General features: G+C 45.1%; 1 protein-coding gene across 6 annotated transcripts in view; it reads right to left on the bottom strand.

Moving 5' to 3' along the window:
• Nucleotides 1-1,792: 1,792 nt before the first annotated feature.
• Nucleotides 1,793-15,035, bottom strand: part of ABTB2 (ankyrin repeat and BTB domain containing 2) — a 138,890-nt gene continuing 125,647 nt past the window's right edge. For all 6 annotated transcript variants that reach the window (XM_056527669.1, XM_056527671.1, XM_056527670.1 and 3 more), the window contains 8 exons: nucleotides 14,188-14,414; nucleotides 12,199-12,377; nucleotides 11,390-11,495; nucleotides 10,605-10,707; nucleotides 9,317-9,407; nucleotides 5,494-5,562; nucleotides 4,063-4,176; nucleotides 1,793-2,700 (listed from right to left, as the gene is read on the bottom strand). In XM_056527669.1, coding sequence (XP_056383644.1) covers nucleotides 2,503-2,700; nucleotides 4,063-4,176; nucleotides 5,494-5,562; nucleotides 9,317-9,407; nucleotides 10,605-10,707; nucleotides 11,390-11,495; nucleotides 12,199-12,377; nucleotides 14,188-14,414 — 1,087 coding nt within the window. In that variant the 3' untranslated portion in view covers nucleotides 1,793-2,502. The remainder of the gene's footprint in view (nucleotides 2,701-4,062; nucleotides 4,177-5,493; nucleotides 5,563-9,316; nucleotides 9,408-10,604; nucleotides 10,708-11,389; nucleotides 11,496-12,198; nucleotides 12,378-14,187; nucleotides 14,415-15,035) is intronic.

Genomic DNA, 15,035 nt, shown 5'->3' with positions numbered 1-15,035 from the left:
TCAAGGCTTCCATCACCACCCTTCAAAGGGGTATTCTACCCCTAGACATCTTATCCCCTATCCATAGGTTAGAGGTTAAGATGTCTGATCGCTGGGGACCCCCGAAATCTGGGCTGCAGCACCCCAGATATCTGGTACTTGGAGCGAACTTCGCTCTGTGCCATATGACTGGCGATGCGGAGGCTTGTGATGTCACGGCCCCTCAATGCAAGTCTATGGGAGAGGGGGTGGCGAGCCTCTGGCGCTGCACCTGAGGCTCTAAACGAATGCCAGGGTTCAGCTGAGGGACCCCTGCAATCAGACATCTTATCCACCTATGCTTTGGATAGGGGATAAGATGTATAGGGGCGGAGTACCCCTTTAAGATCTGAGTAGCTGTCCCTTGTGTTAATACCAGTGTACCTACTGCTGTAGTGTAAAGGAAGTGCCTGTGTGTGTAGTACTGGCAAACAGCCCAATGCTTTTCTTGCCCCCTGAGCTGTGCACCATAGATGAGGCTCAAAACAGCAGTGAGAGATCTAAAGTCACTTTATTATCGTGATATAACGTTAATCTAATAAAACCGTGCAGGTTTATAAAAAAAAAAAGAGGTACAGTAATAGTTACTAGAGATCGGCGCTGTCCTTACCGTCCATCAACCTGCTCCTACCTTGTGTTCCTGTATATGCTCTAGCCGGATCATCCACAAGTCTCTCTCCTGTATTCATTATTTATTTTGGAGGCTGTTGTTTTTTACCTTGTTGGTATTGTATGTTAATTAACTTGCAAAACATTATAAATACTTTAAAGAAAAAAAAAAGAATCTGCATGACCTAGTGAGTAACATATAGAAGCATTATTTATTTTCTGTGATATGACAGGTACAAAGAATTGTTGGTGATGTTTTTCTATGTTTCCATTTTACTATCTATTTTAATCCTAAAATCTGGCCACTAGGCCTAAAACTAAGTTTAGGCTTCCTGTTCTGTATAGATCACTTCCAGGCAGTCTCCTCCTTATCATCACAGACAGAAATACATTTAAAGGGGTACTCCGCTGCTCAGCGTTTGGAACAAACTGGCCGGCAGCTTGTGATTTCAGAGCCCTGTCCCTTCATGCCGTCACGCCCCACCCCCTCAATGCAAGTCTATGGGAGGGGACGTGGCAGCTGCCACGCCCCCTCCCATAGACTTGCATTGAGGGGGCGGGGCTATGACATCACTAGCTCCCGGTTGTCGGCTCCAGCGTTCGGACCAGTATGTACCAAACGCTGAGCAGCGGAGTACCCCTTTAAAGTTGACACGAGTCTATAAGACACCATCCACAACATGCGAGACTCTCCCTCTAGAATGACCCCCTGTACGTTTCAAATGGTGTTGAGCAAAAATAAAATAAAAACAAATCAGAAAACAAACACGTAGCTGTAATCAGTGAAAAGAATCTAGATGGTTTTGTTTATTGTGAATGTAACTTTTTTTTAATGCTTTTTTTTATTTTTTATTTTATTTTTTTATTGTTATATGGTGATACATTTACTTGAGCCAGACTGTTTCCAACCCTGATTCCGTTTCACTACGAATTGTAGTGGGCAATTTTAAATGACAAATTGCAGTTTTCATGTTTTTTTTGTAATTTTATTATTACGTGCTAGTGTAGAGATGAGCGAACTTACAGTAAATTCGATTCGTCACGAACTTCTCGGCTCGGCAGTTGATGACTTTTCCTGCATAAATTAGTTCAGCTTTACTGTAAATTCGCTCATCTCTAAAGACCTTGTTGAAATTAATGCAATAGTAAAAAAGTTAACCAATAATTGATTTTTTATTTTTTATTATTATTATTTTACACAATGTGATACATACAATTCCGAGGTGAGACGATACATACCCTGCCTGGGTTACACAAGTGATATCACTCTGTTAGGGTTACGTTCACACAGGCGAATTAACTGTGGAATTTCCACAGCGTATTTGCTGCAGAAAATCGGCAGCAGATTTTGCTACCATTGACTTCAATGGGACAGCAGAAAATCTGCAAGAGAGGCAGAGTTGCAGATTTTTCTTCCGACCCATTGAAGTCAATGGTAGCAAACGCTGCTGCAGAAATTCTGCAGTTAATTCACCTGTGTGAACATACCGTTAAGGTGCCAATGACTGTGCCAGTAAAGGTGTGCCAAAAAGTGAACCCACCTGCTCATCCAAAGTTATCGAGGGGAAAGCCAATGAATGTCACCTCTGGAAAGGTAGGGAAGGGGGGGTGCGCGCCATTGTTAGTGTTTACAGATGCAATGTTTTAGGCACCGGGTCTATCTACATATACATACAATCCAGTATTCTACAACACTCATGTACATCAGCGCATTATAACTGTGTAACCATGTATTGTTGGCATTCATCTGCTGTGTATACCAGTGTTCCCCAACCAGCGTGCCTCCAGGTGTTGCAAAACTACAGCTCCCATCATGCCCGGACAGCCAATGGCATGTATACACAAGCCATAACCTAGTGAAGCCTCGCGTCCCTGTCACACCCGACAGGAGATATACATGTCTTTAATGCGACTGGTCAAGGTGTTTTTCAAGTCCGTCAGGGGGTCCAGCCCTTGCACTTTGCTGTTACGTCCGTATATCAGTTGTTTAAAGGATTCCTGATCCAGCAGCGGCCTCATGTTTTGTAGAAAGAAGCCCTCGCAGTATAGAGCCAGCTCTGGGGCATTGTAAATCTGAAAAAAAAAATCATTAACATCATTAGCTTTTTCCCAGTAATTAATTTAATAAGCTTAATAAAATGTTTGTAATATGTCCTTATACAAAAATGTCCTATTTCCCCTCTACTAACTCTTGCACCTATCACACCCTTATTCAGTGATGAAGATGAATTATCAGTTTCACTGAGTGATCAGATTACAGCTGCTGCCCAAGGAAGTCTGTGTCCATAACATTAAGACACTAAGAACCCATAACAGTTTCCAGAATAATTACAGACCTCAGACCCTGAAATAAATACACACAAGAAGAAAAAAGACCCCAGACCAGAGAATAAGTGAGGACCCCGAAATACATAAAAAAAACAGACCCTCACCTAAAATGAGTCAAAACATCAGTCACTAAATACACCCCCTAAACTAAATTCTAAGCCAAGACGCCAAAATAACTAAAAACTGCAGACCAGACTTCCAAAAAGTATTAGACCCTAGAATAATTCAGACCAGACCTTTAAAATGAATAGATTTTAGACATCGACGTAGGGATTGACCGCTTATCGGTTTGGCCGATAATCGCAATTTTGGACATTATCGGTATCGGCAATTACCTTGCCGATAATTCCCTGCACCGTGACCGCCCCCCACGACCCATTGCCGCCACTGATCCAAAAATTAAATACAGACTCCAACTCCCCAAACTACCTACAGGGGGATATTACATATAGGGGCAAACTACCTACAGGGAGTTCTATATACAGGGGGGGGAGACAAACTACCTACAAGGGGAACTACCTAAATCAATGGGCATATTACTGCCTACAAAGGGGTCATTTATGTACAGGGGGCATATTACTGGCTTTGTGTGATTCTGGCCCCTCCCCCTTTTGTGGCTCCGCCGTGGCCCTTCAAGATCAAAAGGTTGATTTCATGTTTGGGCTTCATTAGAAAAAATACAAACCTCAAATACCCCGAGGCAGACATGACACCTACACACAAGGGAGATGTGTAAAGGATCTTAAAGGGGTTGTGCGCTGCCCTCCGGAAGTTCATTACTCCGAACGCTGTGTGCGGGCTTCCGTGTTCGCGGCTGCCGGGTGTGATGTCTCACCGCCCCCTCAACGAAAGTCTATGGGAAGGAGGCGCGACCGCTGTCACACCCCCTTCCCATAGACTTTGGTAGAGGGGGCGGGCGTGACGCCACGCCCGGCGGCCGCGAACACAGAAGCCCGCACACAGCGTTCGGAGTAATGAACTCCGGACGCTGTGAGCAGAGCTCCGAAAGTCAGGGCTGCGCACAGGCCCTTTAAGGGGCTTAGAGGAGGGACGCACTGTGGCGGACATGTCCAGAGAGGTAATGAAGTCGGATGTAATAAGCCTTACCTTGGCATATTTGTAGATACTGACGCAGTTGTCTTGGTCGATGTTGTGAGAGCAGATGATCTCGCAGTGCCGTTGCAGGGCTTCCAGCTGGAAGTGGCTGGCTGCGGAGAGGAGCTGAAATGGAAGTGGCACAATTATTACATATGTATATATAAATTATATAATAGGGGATGTCTGATCGCGGGGACCCCCGCAATGTCTCGTGCAGCACCCGCCTGTGTGAGCTGCACGCAGGGCTGGAGGCTCCGAATCTGAAGCTTTACGACCACGGGGCCGGAGTATCGTGATGTCACGACTCCGCCCCCTCAATGCAAGCCCATGGGAGGGGGCGTGACGACATTGAGGGGGACGTGATTTCACACGGGGGCGGAGTCGTTACATCCCGATACTCCGCCCCTGTGTGAAGTCACGTCCCCTCAATGCAAGCCTATGGGAGGGAGCATGACTGTCGTAACGCCCCCTCCAATGGGCTTGCATTGAGGGGGCGGAGTCATGACATCACGATACTCCGTCATCACACCCCCTCCCATAGGCTTGCATTGAGGGGGCAGGACGTGACTTCACATAGGGGCGGAGTTGTGACGTCACGATACTCTGAATCTGATGCCTCACGACCACGGGGTCGGAGCCTCCAGCGCTGCGTGCAGCTCACACAGGTGGGTGATGCACGAGAGATGGCGGGGGACCCCACGATCAGACATCTTATCCCCTATCCTTTGGATAGGGGATAAGATATCTTAGGGCCAGAGTACCTCTTTTAAAGGGGTACTCCAGTTACTCATAGAACTTGTCCCCTATCCACAGGATAGGAGACAGGTGTTTGATTGTGGGGAGTCCAACCACTGGGACTTTTCAAGATGAACTGATCTCTGCCAATCACTGGACACAGCGATTTACCGCCTTAGTATATAATTGGTGGAGCGGGCCATCACTCCAAGACCAGTTAGTCTTGGAAGGTGCGGGCCAGGGCGTTCTGAGGTCAGACTGGGCAGTCTCAGCAGTTGGACTCCCCAAGATCAGACACTTATCGTTACACTGTGTTTTATACAACTGGAAAATCCCTTTTGTATAGTGTAAAAAAAAAAAAAATAGTATTTTAAACTTTTGCTTTGTTTCGTTTCCACATCCTCAGCAACTTGCTGTGTGTGCTCTGCTTTCTTTCTAGGCTTGTACACCACCTATTTGATTTTCCCTGCAGAGTGCTCTGCACTCCATTCTATCTACAGCCTGTGTGATGTCCTTCCAGGTTGGGTTGACCCCCCCCCCCCCACTCTTTGAGCTGGTGTTTTACATATCTATCTCATTTTCTTTTCTTTGTATAGGTCTTTACCCTTTTAAGTGATGTTGAATTTACTTTTCTGTAACAGTCTATTAATCCATGTTACCAATGCTAGACAGGAATTTCATTGTATCACCAGTGCACACACTTACCTCCAAAATAGATTGGGTGGGGACATGTATAGTCTCTGTGCCCCCGTAATACAAATACTGCATGATCATCTGTAGGCGAGGAAAGCATTTATTAGCCCAATTCAGTAATATTGGATTTTTTTTTCATTAATTTTTTGCACATGAAAGGGGTACTCCGCTGCTCAGCGTTTGGAACAAACTGTTCTGAACTCTGGAGTCAGGAGCTTGTGATGTCATAGCCACGCCCCTTTATGACATGACACCCCACCCCCTCAATGCAGGTCTATGGGAGGGGGCGTGACGGCTGTCACGCCCCCTTCCATAGACTTGCATTGAGGGGGCAGGCGTGATGTCATGAGGGGGCAGGGCTATTAAGTCACTACCCCCAGCGTCCGGAACAGTTTGTTCCAGCAGAGTACCCCTTTAAACAGTAGTTCTACTGGCAAAACCAACCAGATTGTTTAGTCTGTTACCATGTGCCCCTAGTGGTTTGTATAGAAGCTGCATACACAAAACGGTAGGACAGTAATAGGATACCCAGAATTTTAAGAAAACACCTGTTCATAGACTGTTTATGCTATTCACTTAAATTGGCTTGTACTTTAAAAGGGGTTTATCAGGAATAGAAAAACAGAGCAAATTTCTTTCAAAAAACACTCCCTGTCTGGCTCTAGGTTGGGTGTGGTTCTGCAGCTCCGTTCCATTGAAGTGAATGGAGCCGAATTGTAATACCACAACAACCTGGGGGCAGCCGTGGAGCTGTTTTTGAAAGAAATTAGCTCTGGTATTAAAGGGATTATCCAGGAATTTTAAAAAAACAGAGCTAATTTCTTTCAAAAACAGCTCCACGGCTGCCCCCAGGTTGTTGTGGTATTACAATTCGGCTCCATTCACTTCAATGGAACTGAGCTGCAGAACCACACCCAACCTGGAGACAGACAGGGAGTGTTTTTTGAAAGAAATTAGCTCCGTTTTTTTATTATTCCTGGATAACCCCTTTAATACCAGACACTGCTTATGGAGAAGAATGGTGCTGTTGTCGACAGATTTAAAGGGGTACTCCGGTGGAAAACTTTTTTTATTATTATTAATCAACTGGTGTCAGAAAGAAACAGATTTGTAAATTACTTCTATTGAAAAAATCTTACTCCTTCCAGTACTTATTAGCTGCTGAATACTACATAGGAAATTATTTTCTTTTTGGAACACAGAGCTCTCTGCTGACATCACGAGCACAGTGCTCTCTGCTGACATCTCTGGCCATTTTAGGAACTGTCCAGAGTAGGAGAAAAATCCCCATAGCAAACATATGCTGCTCTGGACAGTTCCTAAAATGGACAGAGATGTCAGCAGAGAGCACTGTGCTCGTGATGTCAGCAGAGAGCTCTGTGTTCCAAAAGGAAAAGAATTTCCTCTGTAGTATTCAGCAGCTAATAAGTACTGGAAGATTTTTTAATAGAAGTAATTTACAAATCTGTTTAACTTTCTGGCAGCAGTTGATTTAGAGTACCCCTTTAATGCCGCCTACTGGTGATCAGCGTTCTCTTTGGTTTATCGTTCTTGAATTTTTTCTTTCAGTGGATTTAGGTGTCACGGCTCAACCCAGTGGCTGTCCACACAGGCTGGGTGTTGTAGTTTTGCAACAGCTGGAGGCACATTGGTTGGGAAACACTGCCTTTAGGGATTCAATCATCAAATGGGACTAAATTTAATTTCCCTTCCAGCAATCTCTATTATTGTGACTGCGTCGCCCCCAACTGGGTCACCTTGAAACCGATTTCCAAACTGAATTGTGTTCCAAACTGAATTGTGACATTTTCCCTTTAAAAAATAAAAATTGAGCCACACCATATTGTTTATACAGATTCCGGGGCCTTGATGACCCCATGATCTCTTCTCCAGATTGTATATAGGCCTGTAGGATGGTAATGATGGCTGCCTCCCCCTCCCCCCCACCAGGGCCTCTTCATCTGGAAAAATGTCCGACTGATGCGAAATGAGGGCTGTCCCTGGGTATGATAGCTGCGATTCCCATCAAGCTTATGGATTAAGCAGCTTGAGGGGCCGCAGAGGAAGCTCCACATAATAAGACGCCTGACGCTCGCAAGGATCGTACGGTTTTCTTGGAATGGTTTTGTGAATGGAGATGTCACGAGGGCCGAAGATCTCGCCGCCAAATCTACGCGCATTAACTCATACGGTCGTATTTTATCTTCGATGACAGACGCATGGCAGCAATAACGCATCCTGCTCTGCGAAGGCTATCCCTATGGAAGGGAAGCGATCTCTGCACTCGCCGCGGTAAGAGTTATAAGGGGGTCCGGGCTGAAAACAAAAAAATCCAACTACGCTTTAAGAGATTACTTAAAGGTAGAGATGAGCGAACTTACAGTAAATTTGATTCGTCACGAACTTCTCGGCTCGGCAGTTGATGACTTATCCTGCATAAATTAGTTCAGCCTTCAGGTGCTCCGGTGGGCTGGAAAAGGCGGGTACAGTCCTAGGAAAGAGTCTCCTAGGACTGTATCCACCTTTTCCAGCCCACCGGAGCACCGGAAAGCTGAACTAATTTATGCAGGAAAAATAATCCACTGCCGAGCCGAGAAGTTCGTGACGAATCGAATTTACTGTAAGTTCGCTCAGCTCTACTTAAAGCGTTACTCCTCTGGAAAACATTTAATTCAGAGAATGCAGCCAAGATGGTGTCCGTGTACTAACAGCAAGCAGAGATATAAATCCAAAATATACAAAATCTGATAAAATGCTTAAAGGGGTACTCCACTGAAGAAAAAAAAATTTTTATCAACTGGTGCCAGAAAGTTAAACAGATTTGTAAATGATTTCTATTTAAAAATCTTAATCCTTCCAGTAGTTATCAGCTGCTGTATGCTCCACAGGAAGTTATTTTCTTTTTTAATTTCTTTTCTGTCTGATCACAGTGCTCTCTGCTGACACCTCTGTCCATGTCAGGAACTGTCGGGAGCAGGAGAGGTTTGCTATGGGGGTTTGCTTCTACTCTGGACACTTCCTAAAATGGACAGAGGTGTCAGCAGAGAGCACTGTGGTCAGACAGAAAGGAAAATCAAAAAGAAAAGAACTTCCTTTGGAGCATACAGCAGCTAATAAGTACTGGAAGAATTTTTAAATAGAAGTAATTTACAAATCTGTTTAACTTTCTGGCACCAGTTGATTTAAAAAAAATGTTTTTTCCAGTGGAGTACCCCTTTAAGCATTTTATCAGATTTTGTGTGTATATATCTGCTTGCTGTCAGTACACAGACACCATCTTGGCTGCATTCTCTAAATTAAAGATTTGCTTGCAGTGTTTTCCAACCAGGGTGCCTCCAGCTGTTGCAAAACTACAACTCCCAGCATGCCCGGACAGCCTTTGGCTGTCTGGGCATGCTGGGAGTTGTAGTTTTTAACAGCTGGAGGGACCCTGGTTGGGAAACACTGGTCTAGAAACATAACACCTAAGTTTGTTAAATTTTTTCAGCGTGTGTACCAGGTCCAAGCAACAGGTTGTTAACAGCTGTGGGGAATGCTGGGAGTTGTAGTTTTGCAACAGCAGGAGAGCCACACATTGGGGGAGGGATCAGCGCAGAAAATACATGATCGCTGTAATCGCGTATTTAAGGTGCTCCCATTGAGATGCATGAACGGAACGCGTAAACCCTGCGCGGGGACATTCCGCTAAATCAGTAGGCACTAGGACCGCACATCCATTGCCGTCCCCATAGACGGCAATGTATTCCAGGCGAATTCCACAATAATAATAAAAAATGACTGAAATCATTCTTTCGGTGGTGGCAATGTGCATTGTGCGCAAGATTTGTCTACACACCTGGAATACGCTGTATTTTACATCCGTGATCTCGATTGTTGTGACACATGACTCCTCCTGGTCGCTCGCATTGGTCATCAGGGACTTAAACCTGCGGAAAGAATATAAAAACAATCAGATCAGCAAGTCCTGGATACGGAGAAAATGCTTCAGGGGCCGCACCATAGGCACATTCAGGCTTCCCCGGCTTGTTGTGATGCGGTCGACATGGCGGCCTATAGCTTGGAGTTGTCCTACTAAGACAGAGCGAGTGGCATCAACATGTGCCCCATCCCTTCAAAATGCCTTATTAAATTAGCGACTCCATAGGACAACTGAAGCATAACTCATTACTTTAAGACGCACTCCCAAGTATTTTGTTATTTCTCATCTAGTGCAGCATAAGGCTTTGTGCTTACCTGTTTTAGCAGATGTGGCAGGTATAAATTTGCAGCCAAACTGTCTAAACTCCTTCTTTGAAATTATTTCTTAATGCTGCCTCCATTTCCCACAAAAACTCAGGCTATTATGTATCCTGATCCCATAGGCATAGAAGCAGTATACACGTAGAGCTGGAGGGGAGGTGTATAACTACTATACATCATGATCCCATTCAGATAGCAGCAGTATACAGATAGAGCTGGAGGGTGGATTATTAGCCACTATATATCCTGATCCCTTAGAGGTAGTAGCACTATACAGATAGATCTGGAGGGGAGGTGTGTAACTACTATATATCCTGGTCACATAGAGATAGCAGCAACAGTATACAGATAGAGCTGGAGGGGAGGTGTATATCTACTATATATCCTGGTCACATAGAGATAGCAGCAACAGTATACAGATAGAGCTGGAGGGGAGGTGTGTAACTACTATATATCCTGGTCACATAGAGATAGCAGCAGCAGGATACAGATAGAGCTGGAGGGGAGGTGTATATCTATTATATATCCTGATCTCATAGAGATAGCAGCAGCAGTATACAGATAGAGCTGGGAGGGATCTGGTAGGTAATAATTTCATCCTGTAGTTCACAGGAAGTCAGCTGACCCAGGACTGAGCACTTCCTCTGATTCATTAAACCATGTAACTGTGGGTCATGCTGGTGATTACATGACCCATTTACAGTAATGAAACAAATTGATTAAACTGTGCTGGAATAAAACAGATGATGCTGAAAACTAGTGATGGTGAGTGTGCATTATATGGGAGAAGGGTGAGTCTTTAAAAAAATTAAAGTGCTTCCCAGGTAAGGAAGCCTAAACCATCGTGTAGTGCCCCCTAGTTTTCCAGAATCTGGGCATTTTACCTGTTTGAGGCAGTGACCAGAAGAACCTTGTGAGCGTAGAAAAGTTTTCCTTCTACCAGGAACATCACGTCCGACATCTCCTTGTTGTTTAGGAAATGAGGATCTGCAAGAGAAAGGTGTCAGTAGGTGTCCGGTCAGCAATGGATATAACAGGTGGCGATCTGCCAAACCACACACTATGGATAATAATGGCCGCCACACACACACCATGGATAATAATGGCCGCCGCACACTATGGATAATAATGGCCGCCGCACACTATGGATAATAATGGCCGCCGCACACACACTATGGATAATAATGGCCGCCACACACACACCATGGATAATAATGGCCGCCACACACACACCATGGATAATAATGGCCGCCGCACACCACGGATAATAATGGCCGCCGCACACCACAGATAATAATGGCCGCCGCACACCATGGATAATAATGGCCGCCACACACACACCATGGATAATAATGGCCGCCACACACACACTATGGATAATAATGGCCGCCGCACACTATGGATAATAATGGCCGCCACTCACACACCATGGATAATAATGGCCGCCGCACACTATGGATAATAATGGCCGCCGCACACTATGGATAATAATGGCCGCCGCACACTATGGATAATAATGGCCGCCGCACACTATGGATAATAATGGCCGCCGCACACTATGGATAACAATGGCCGCCGCTCAGAAGGACTGACAACATTGGATGTTTGAGATCTAAACAGAACATTTATTTCCCCCTGGACCACAGAGTCTGTGGCGTTGTGCTCTCACCTAGACGTGCGGGAAGAGTCTTCTGTATCTCTGGTATTGTTGGCACAGGGCTGTCTCCATAGCAGTGGGCAAAGATGGAGGCCACAAGATTGGTAACTGCGTCACTCTGCCAGATAGAATACATTGTAGAAATTATAATAATTACATGTACAAGACGGAAAATCTACATCATATGCTGCACTAATATTTTACATATAGGATTAATCTACATAAAAAGTGTGAGTATAATACACATTATATATACACAGTGACCTCACCAGCAGAATAGTGAGTACAGCTCTGGAGTATAATACAGGATGTAACTCAGGATCAGTACAGGATAAGTAATGTAATGTATGTACACAGTGACCTCACCAGCAGAATAGTGAGTACAGCTCTGGAGTATAATACAGGATATAACTCAGGATCAGTACAGGATAAGTAATGTAATGTATGTACACAGTGACCTCACCAGCAGAATAGTGAGTACAGCTCTGGAGTATAATACAGGATGTAACTCAGGATCAGTACAGGATACGTAATGTAATGTATTTACACAGTGATCTCACCAGCAGAATAGTGAGTACAGCGCTGGAGTATAATACAGGATATAACTCATGATCAGTACAGGATAAGTAATGTAATATATGTACACAGTGACCCCACCAGCAGAATAGTGAGTACAATACAGGATATAACTCAGGATCAGTACAGGATAAGTAATGTAATGTATGTACACAGTGACCTCACCAGCAGAATAGTGAGTGCAGCTCTAGAGTTTGTAAAGGGTAAGTAATGTAGCATATTATAGGCATAGTAATGATCCTTACTTTAGTGGTCTTGAAGATGTTAAAGAGAAGTGACAGTCCCTCAGTAATAAGCTCCTCGTTGTAATCCTCTTCTCTTATGGAGCTGAAGTCACGTAGCAGGTTCTCCATCACTGAGTGGTGTGAATGGTAGAATGCTGTCCGCAGAGATTCCATCCATACATGCAGCTTCCAGGGCACCCCTATGACACGTAGAAAATAATGGTTTACTATACTTGTGACTCTAACTCCGTGTTTCCCAACCAGGGTGCCTCCAGCTGTTGCAATACTACAACTCCCAGCATGCCCAGACAGCCTTCGGCTGTCTGGGCATGCTGGGAGTTGTAGTTTTGCAACAGCTGAAGGCACCCAGGTTGGGAAACACTGCTCTAACTGTTGCTAAACTGCAACTCCCACCTCAAGGTGGTCATGATTGGAGTTGTAGCTTAATAATGTCGTGACTATGACTAAGGACATGGCATCCGAAACGCGTTAGTCTTGCTTTTATATGACTTTGTATGCTGGAATATTTATAAAAGTAATATTGGATCATCACCTTGTGAGCCGGATCTTCTGTGCTTTTAGTAATGACTGGTTATGACCAGTAATTTTCTAAGATATATCTACTTTATATAGGCGCTGTCATCTGAACAGACTTTCCATACATCAATAGTACAAGCAAATATAAGAAACTTTGTAATGTATCGTATTAAACAAAACTGCTTTTTTTTCTCCTGTTATAAAACTTGCCCTCCCCACCTCTGCTTAAATCGTCTTCTTTGGAAATCAGCTCAGCTTTGTCCTGCAAGACAAGCACTACATATCTATGGAGGGGGAGGAGGGAGCTCAAGACAAGCAATACAAGTCTATGGAGGGGGAGGAGGGAGCTCAAGACAAGCAATACAAGTCTATGGAGGGGGAGGAGGGAGCTCAAGACAAGTAATACAGGTCTATGGAGGGGAGGAGAGAGCTCAAGACAAGCAATACAAGTCTATGGAGGGGGAGGAGGGAGCTCAAGACAAGCAATACAAGTCTATGGAGGGGTAGGAGGGAACTCAAGACAAGCAATACAAGTCTATGGAGGGGGGAGAAAGGAGCTCAAGACAAGCAATACAAGTCTATGGAGGGAAGAGGGAGCTCAAGACAAGCAATACAAGTCTATAGAGGGAAGAGGGAGCTCAAGACAAGCAATAAAAGTCTATGGAGGGGGAGGAGGGAGCTCAAAACAAGCAGTACAAGTCTATGGAGGGGGAGGAGGGAGTTCAAGACAAGCAATATAAGTCTATGGAGGGGGAGGAGGGAGCTCAAAACAAGCAGTACAAGTCTATGGAGGGGGAGGAGGGAGCTCAAGACAAGCAATACAAGTCTATGGAGGGGGAGGAGGGAGATCAAGACAAGCAATACAAGTCTTTGGAGAGGGAGGAGGGAGCTCAAGACAAGCAATACAAGTCTATGGAGGGAGCTCAAGACAAGCAATACAAATCTTTGGAGGGGAGGATGGAGCTCAAGATAAGCAATACAAGTCTATGGAGGGGGAGTAGGGAGCTCAAGACAAGCAATCCAAGTCTATGGAGGGGGAGGAAGGAGCTCAAGACAAGTAATACAAGTCTATGGAGGGGGAGGAGGGAGCTCAAGACAAGTAATACAAGTCTATGGAGGGGGAGGAGGGAACTCAAGACAAGTATTACAAGTCTATGGAGGGGAGGAGGGAGCTCAAGACAAGTAATACAAGTCTATGGAGGGGGAGTAGGGAGCTCAAGACAAGCAATACAAGTCTATGGAGGGATAGGAGGGAGCTCCACCCACCAGCTCTGGAAGAACTGTTAATTTAGATGAAGCCTGCAGAGCAGAAATCTGCTGGGAAAAAAGTTATATAATGGCCAGAAATAATGCTGCTCCTTATGTACACACACAGGACAGCTTATCCTGAAAAGTCACCTGCAAGGACAGGTATGTTTTCATCATCTTGGGTCTTTGTACAGACAGGTGCAGTGTCATTTGTAAGAGACTTACCGAGGCCGTGGAGCTCTATGGTGATATCTAGGTAGCCATGTTCTGCGCTGTAGTACGTTGCTTCCTGCAGGGCTTTCATTCTGGTCTTACACAACCGGACAGGACCCTGGTCAAAGCTTCCTGTACTGGAGGTGTCACTCTCCACCCCCTCTGCCAATATCTCTTCAAGAGACAGGACATCTCCGCTGCAGAGCTGAGGCTGAGTTAGCAGCTTTCTCAGAACATTCCTAGAGAAAGGAAGCAAAAGATGTCACTACATACCCAGGGGTCTAAGGGCCACAATACAAAATCTGTAACATGGTCCCCAATGACCACATGACATTTATAACACTAGTCTTCTCATCGGGCAGAGAGATTCGTGAACGTCCCGTGCCACCAGGATTCTGTTAAGGCTCCTATAGCCGTGACCCTGATCGTAGTCATCAATCTCTACTAGATATATGTTATAACTGCAGTACCTCTACTGTGCATTAGATGGCGATACAACACACAGCTAGAGATCATATGGTTTACCTTAACCCCTTAACGACACAGGACATAAATCTACGTCCTGGTACTTAACACACCAGGACATACATCAGCAGGCAGGGACCCACCGGTAATGGCAGACATCAGCGATCCTGCTGATGTCCGCCATTAACCCCTCAGATGCCACGATCAATACAGATCACAGCATCTGTGGCAGTGCAGGCATTTGAATGGATGATCGGATCGCATCCAACATGGTGGCCAAAGGGCCCCTCACCTGCTCTGGCTGTCGTCCCGGGGTCTTCTCCTCTGGTCTGACATCGAGCAGGCTGTAGAAGATGATCGCCGGTAAAACTGATCAGTGTTATGCCTGTGCATAG

Source organism: Hyla sarda, chromosome 6 (genome assembly GCF_029499605.1).
Source record: "Hyla sarda isolate aHylSar1 chromosome 6, aHylSar1.hap1, whole genome shotgun sequence".
Classification (NCBI taxonomy): domain Eukaryota; kingdom Metazoa; phylum Chordata; class Amphibia; order Anura; family Hylidae; genus Hyla; species Hyla sarda.
Note: the sequence above shows the minus strand (reverse complement) of the source record. Positions and strands in the feature narration are given on the sequence as shown.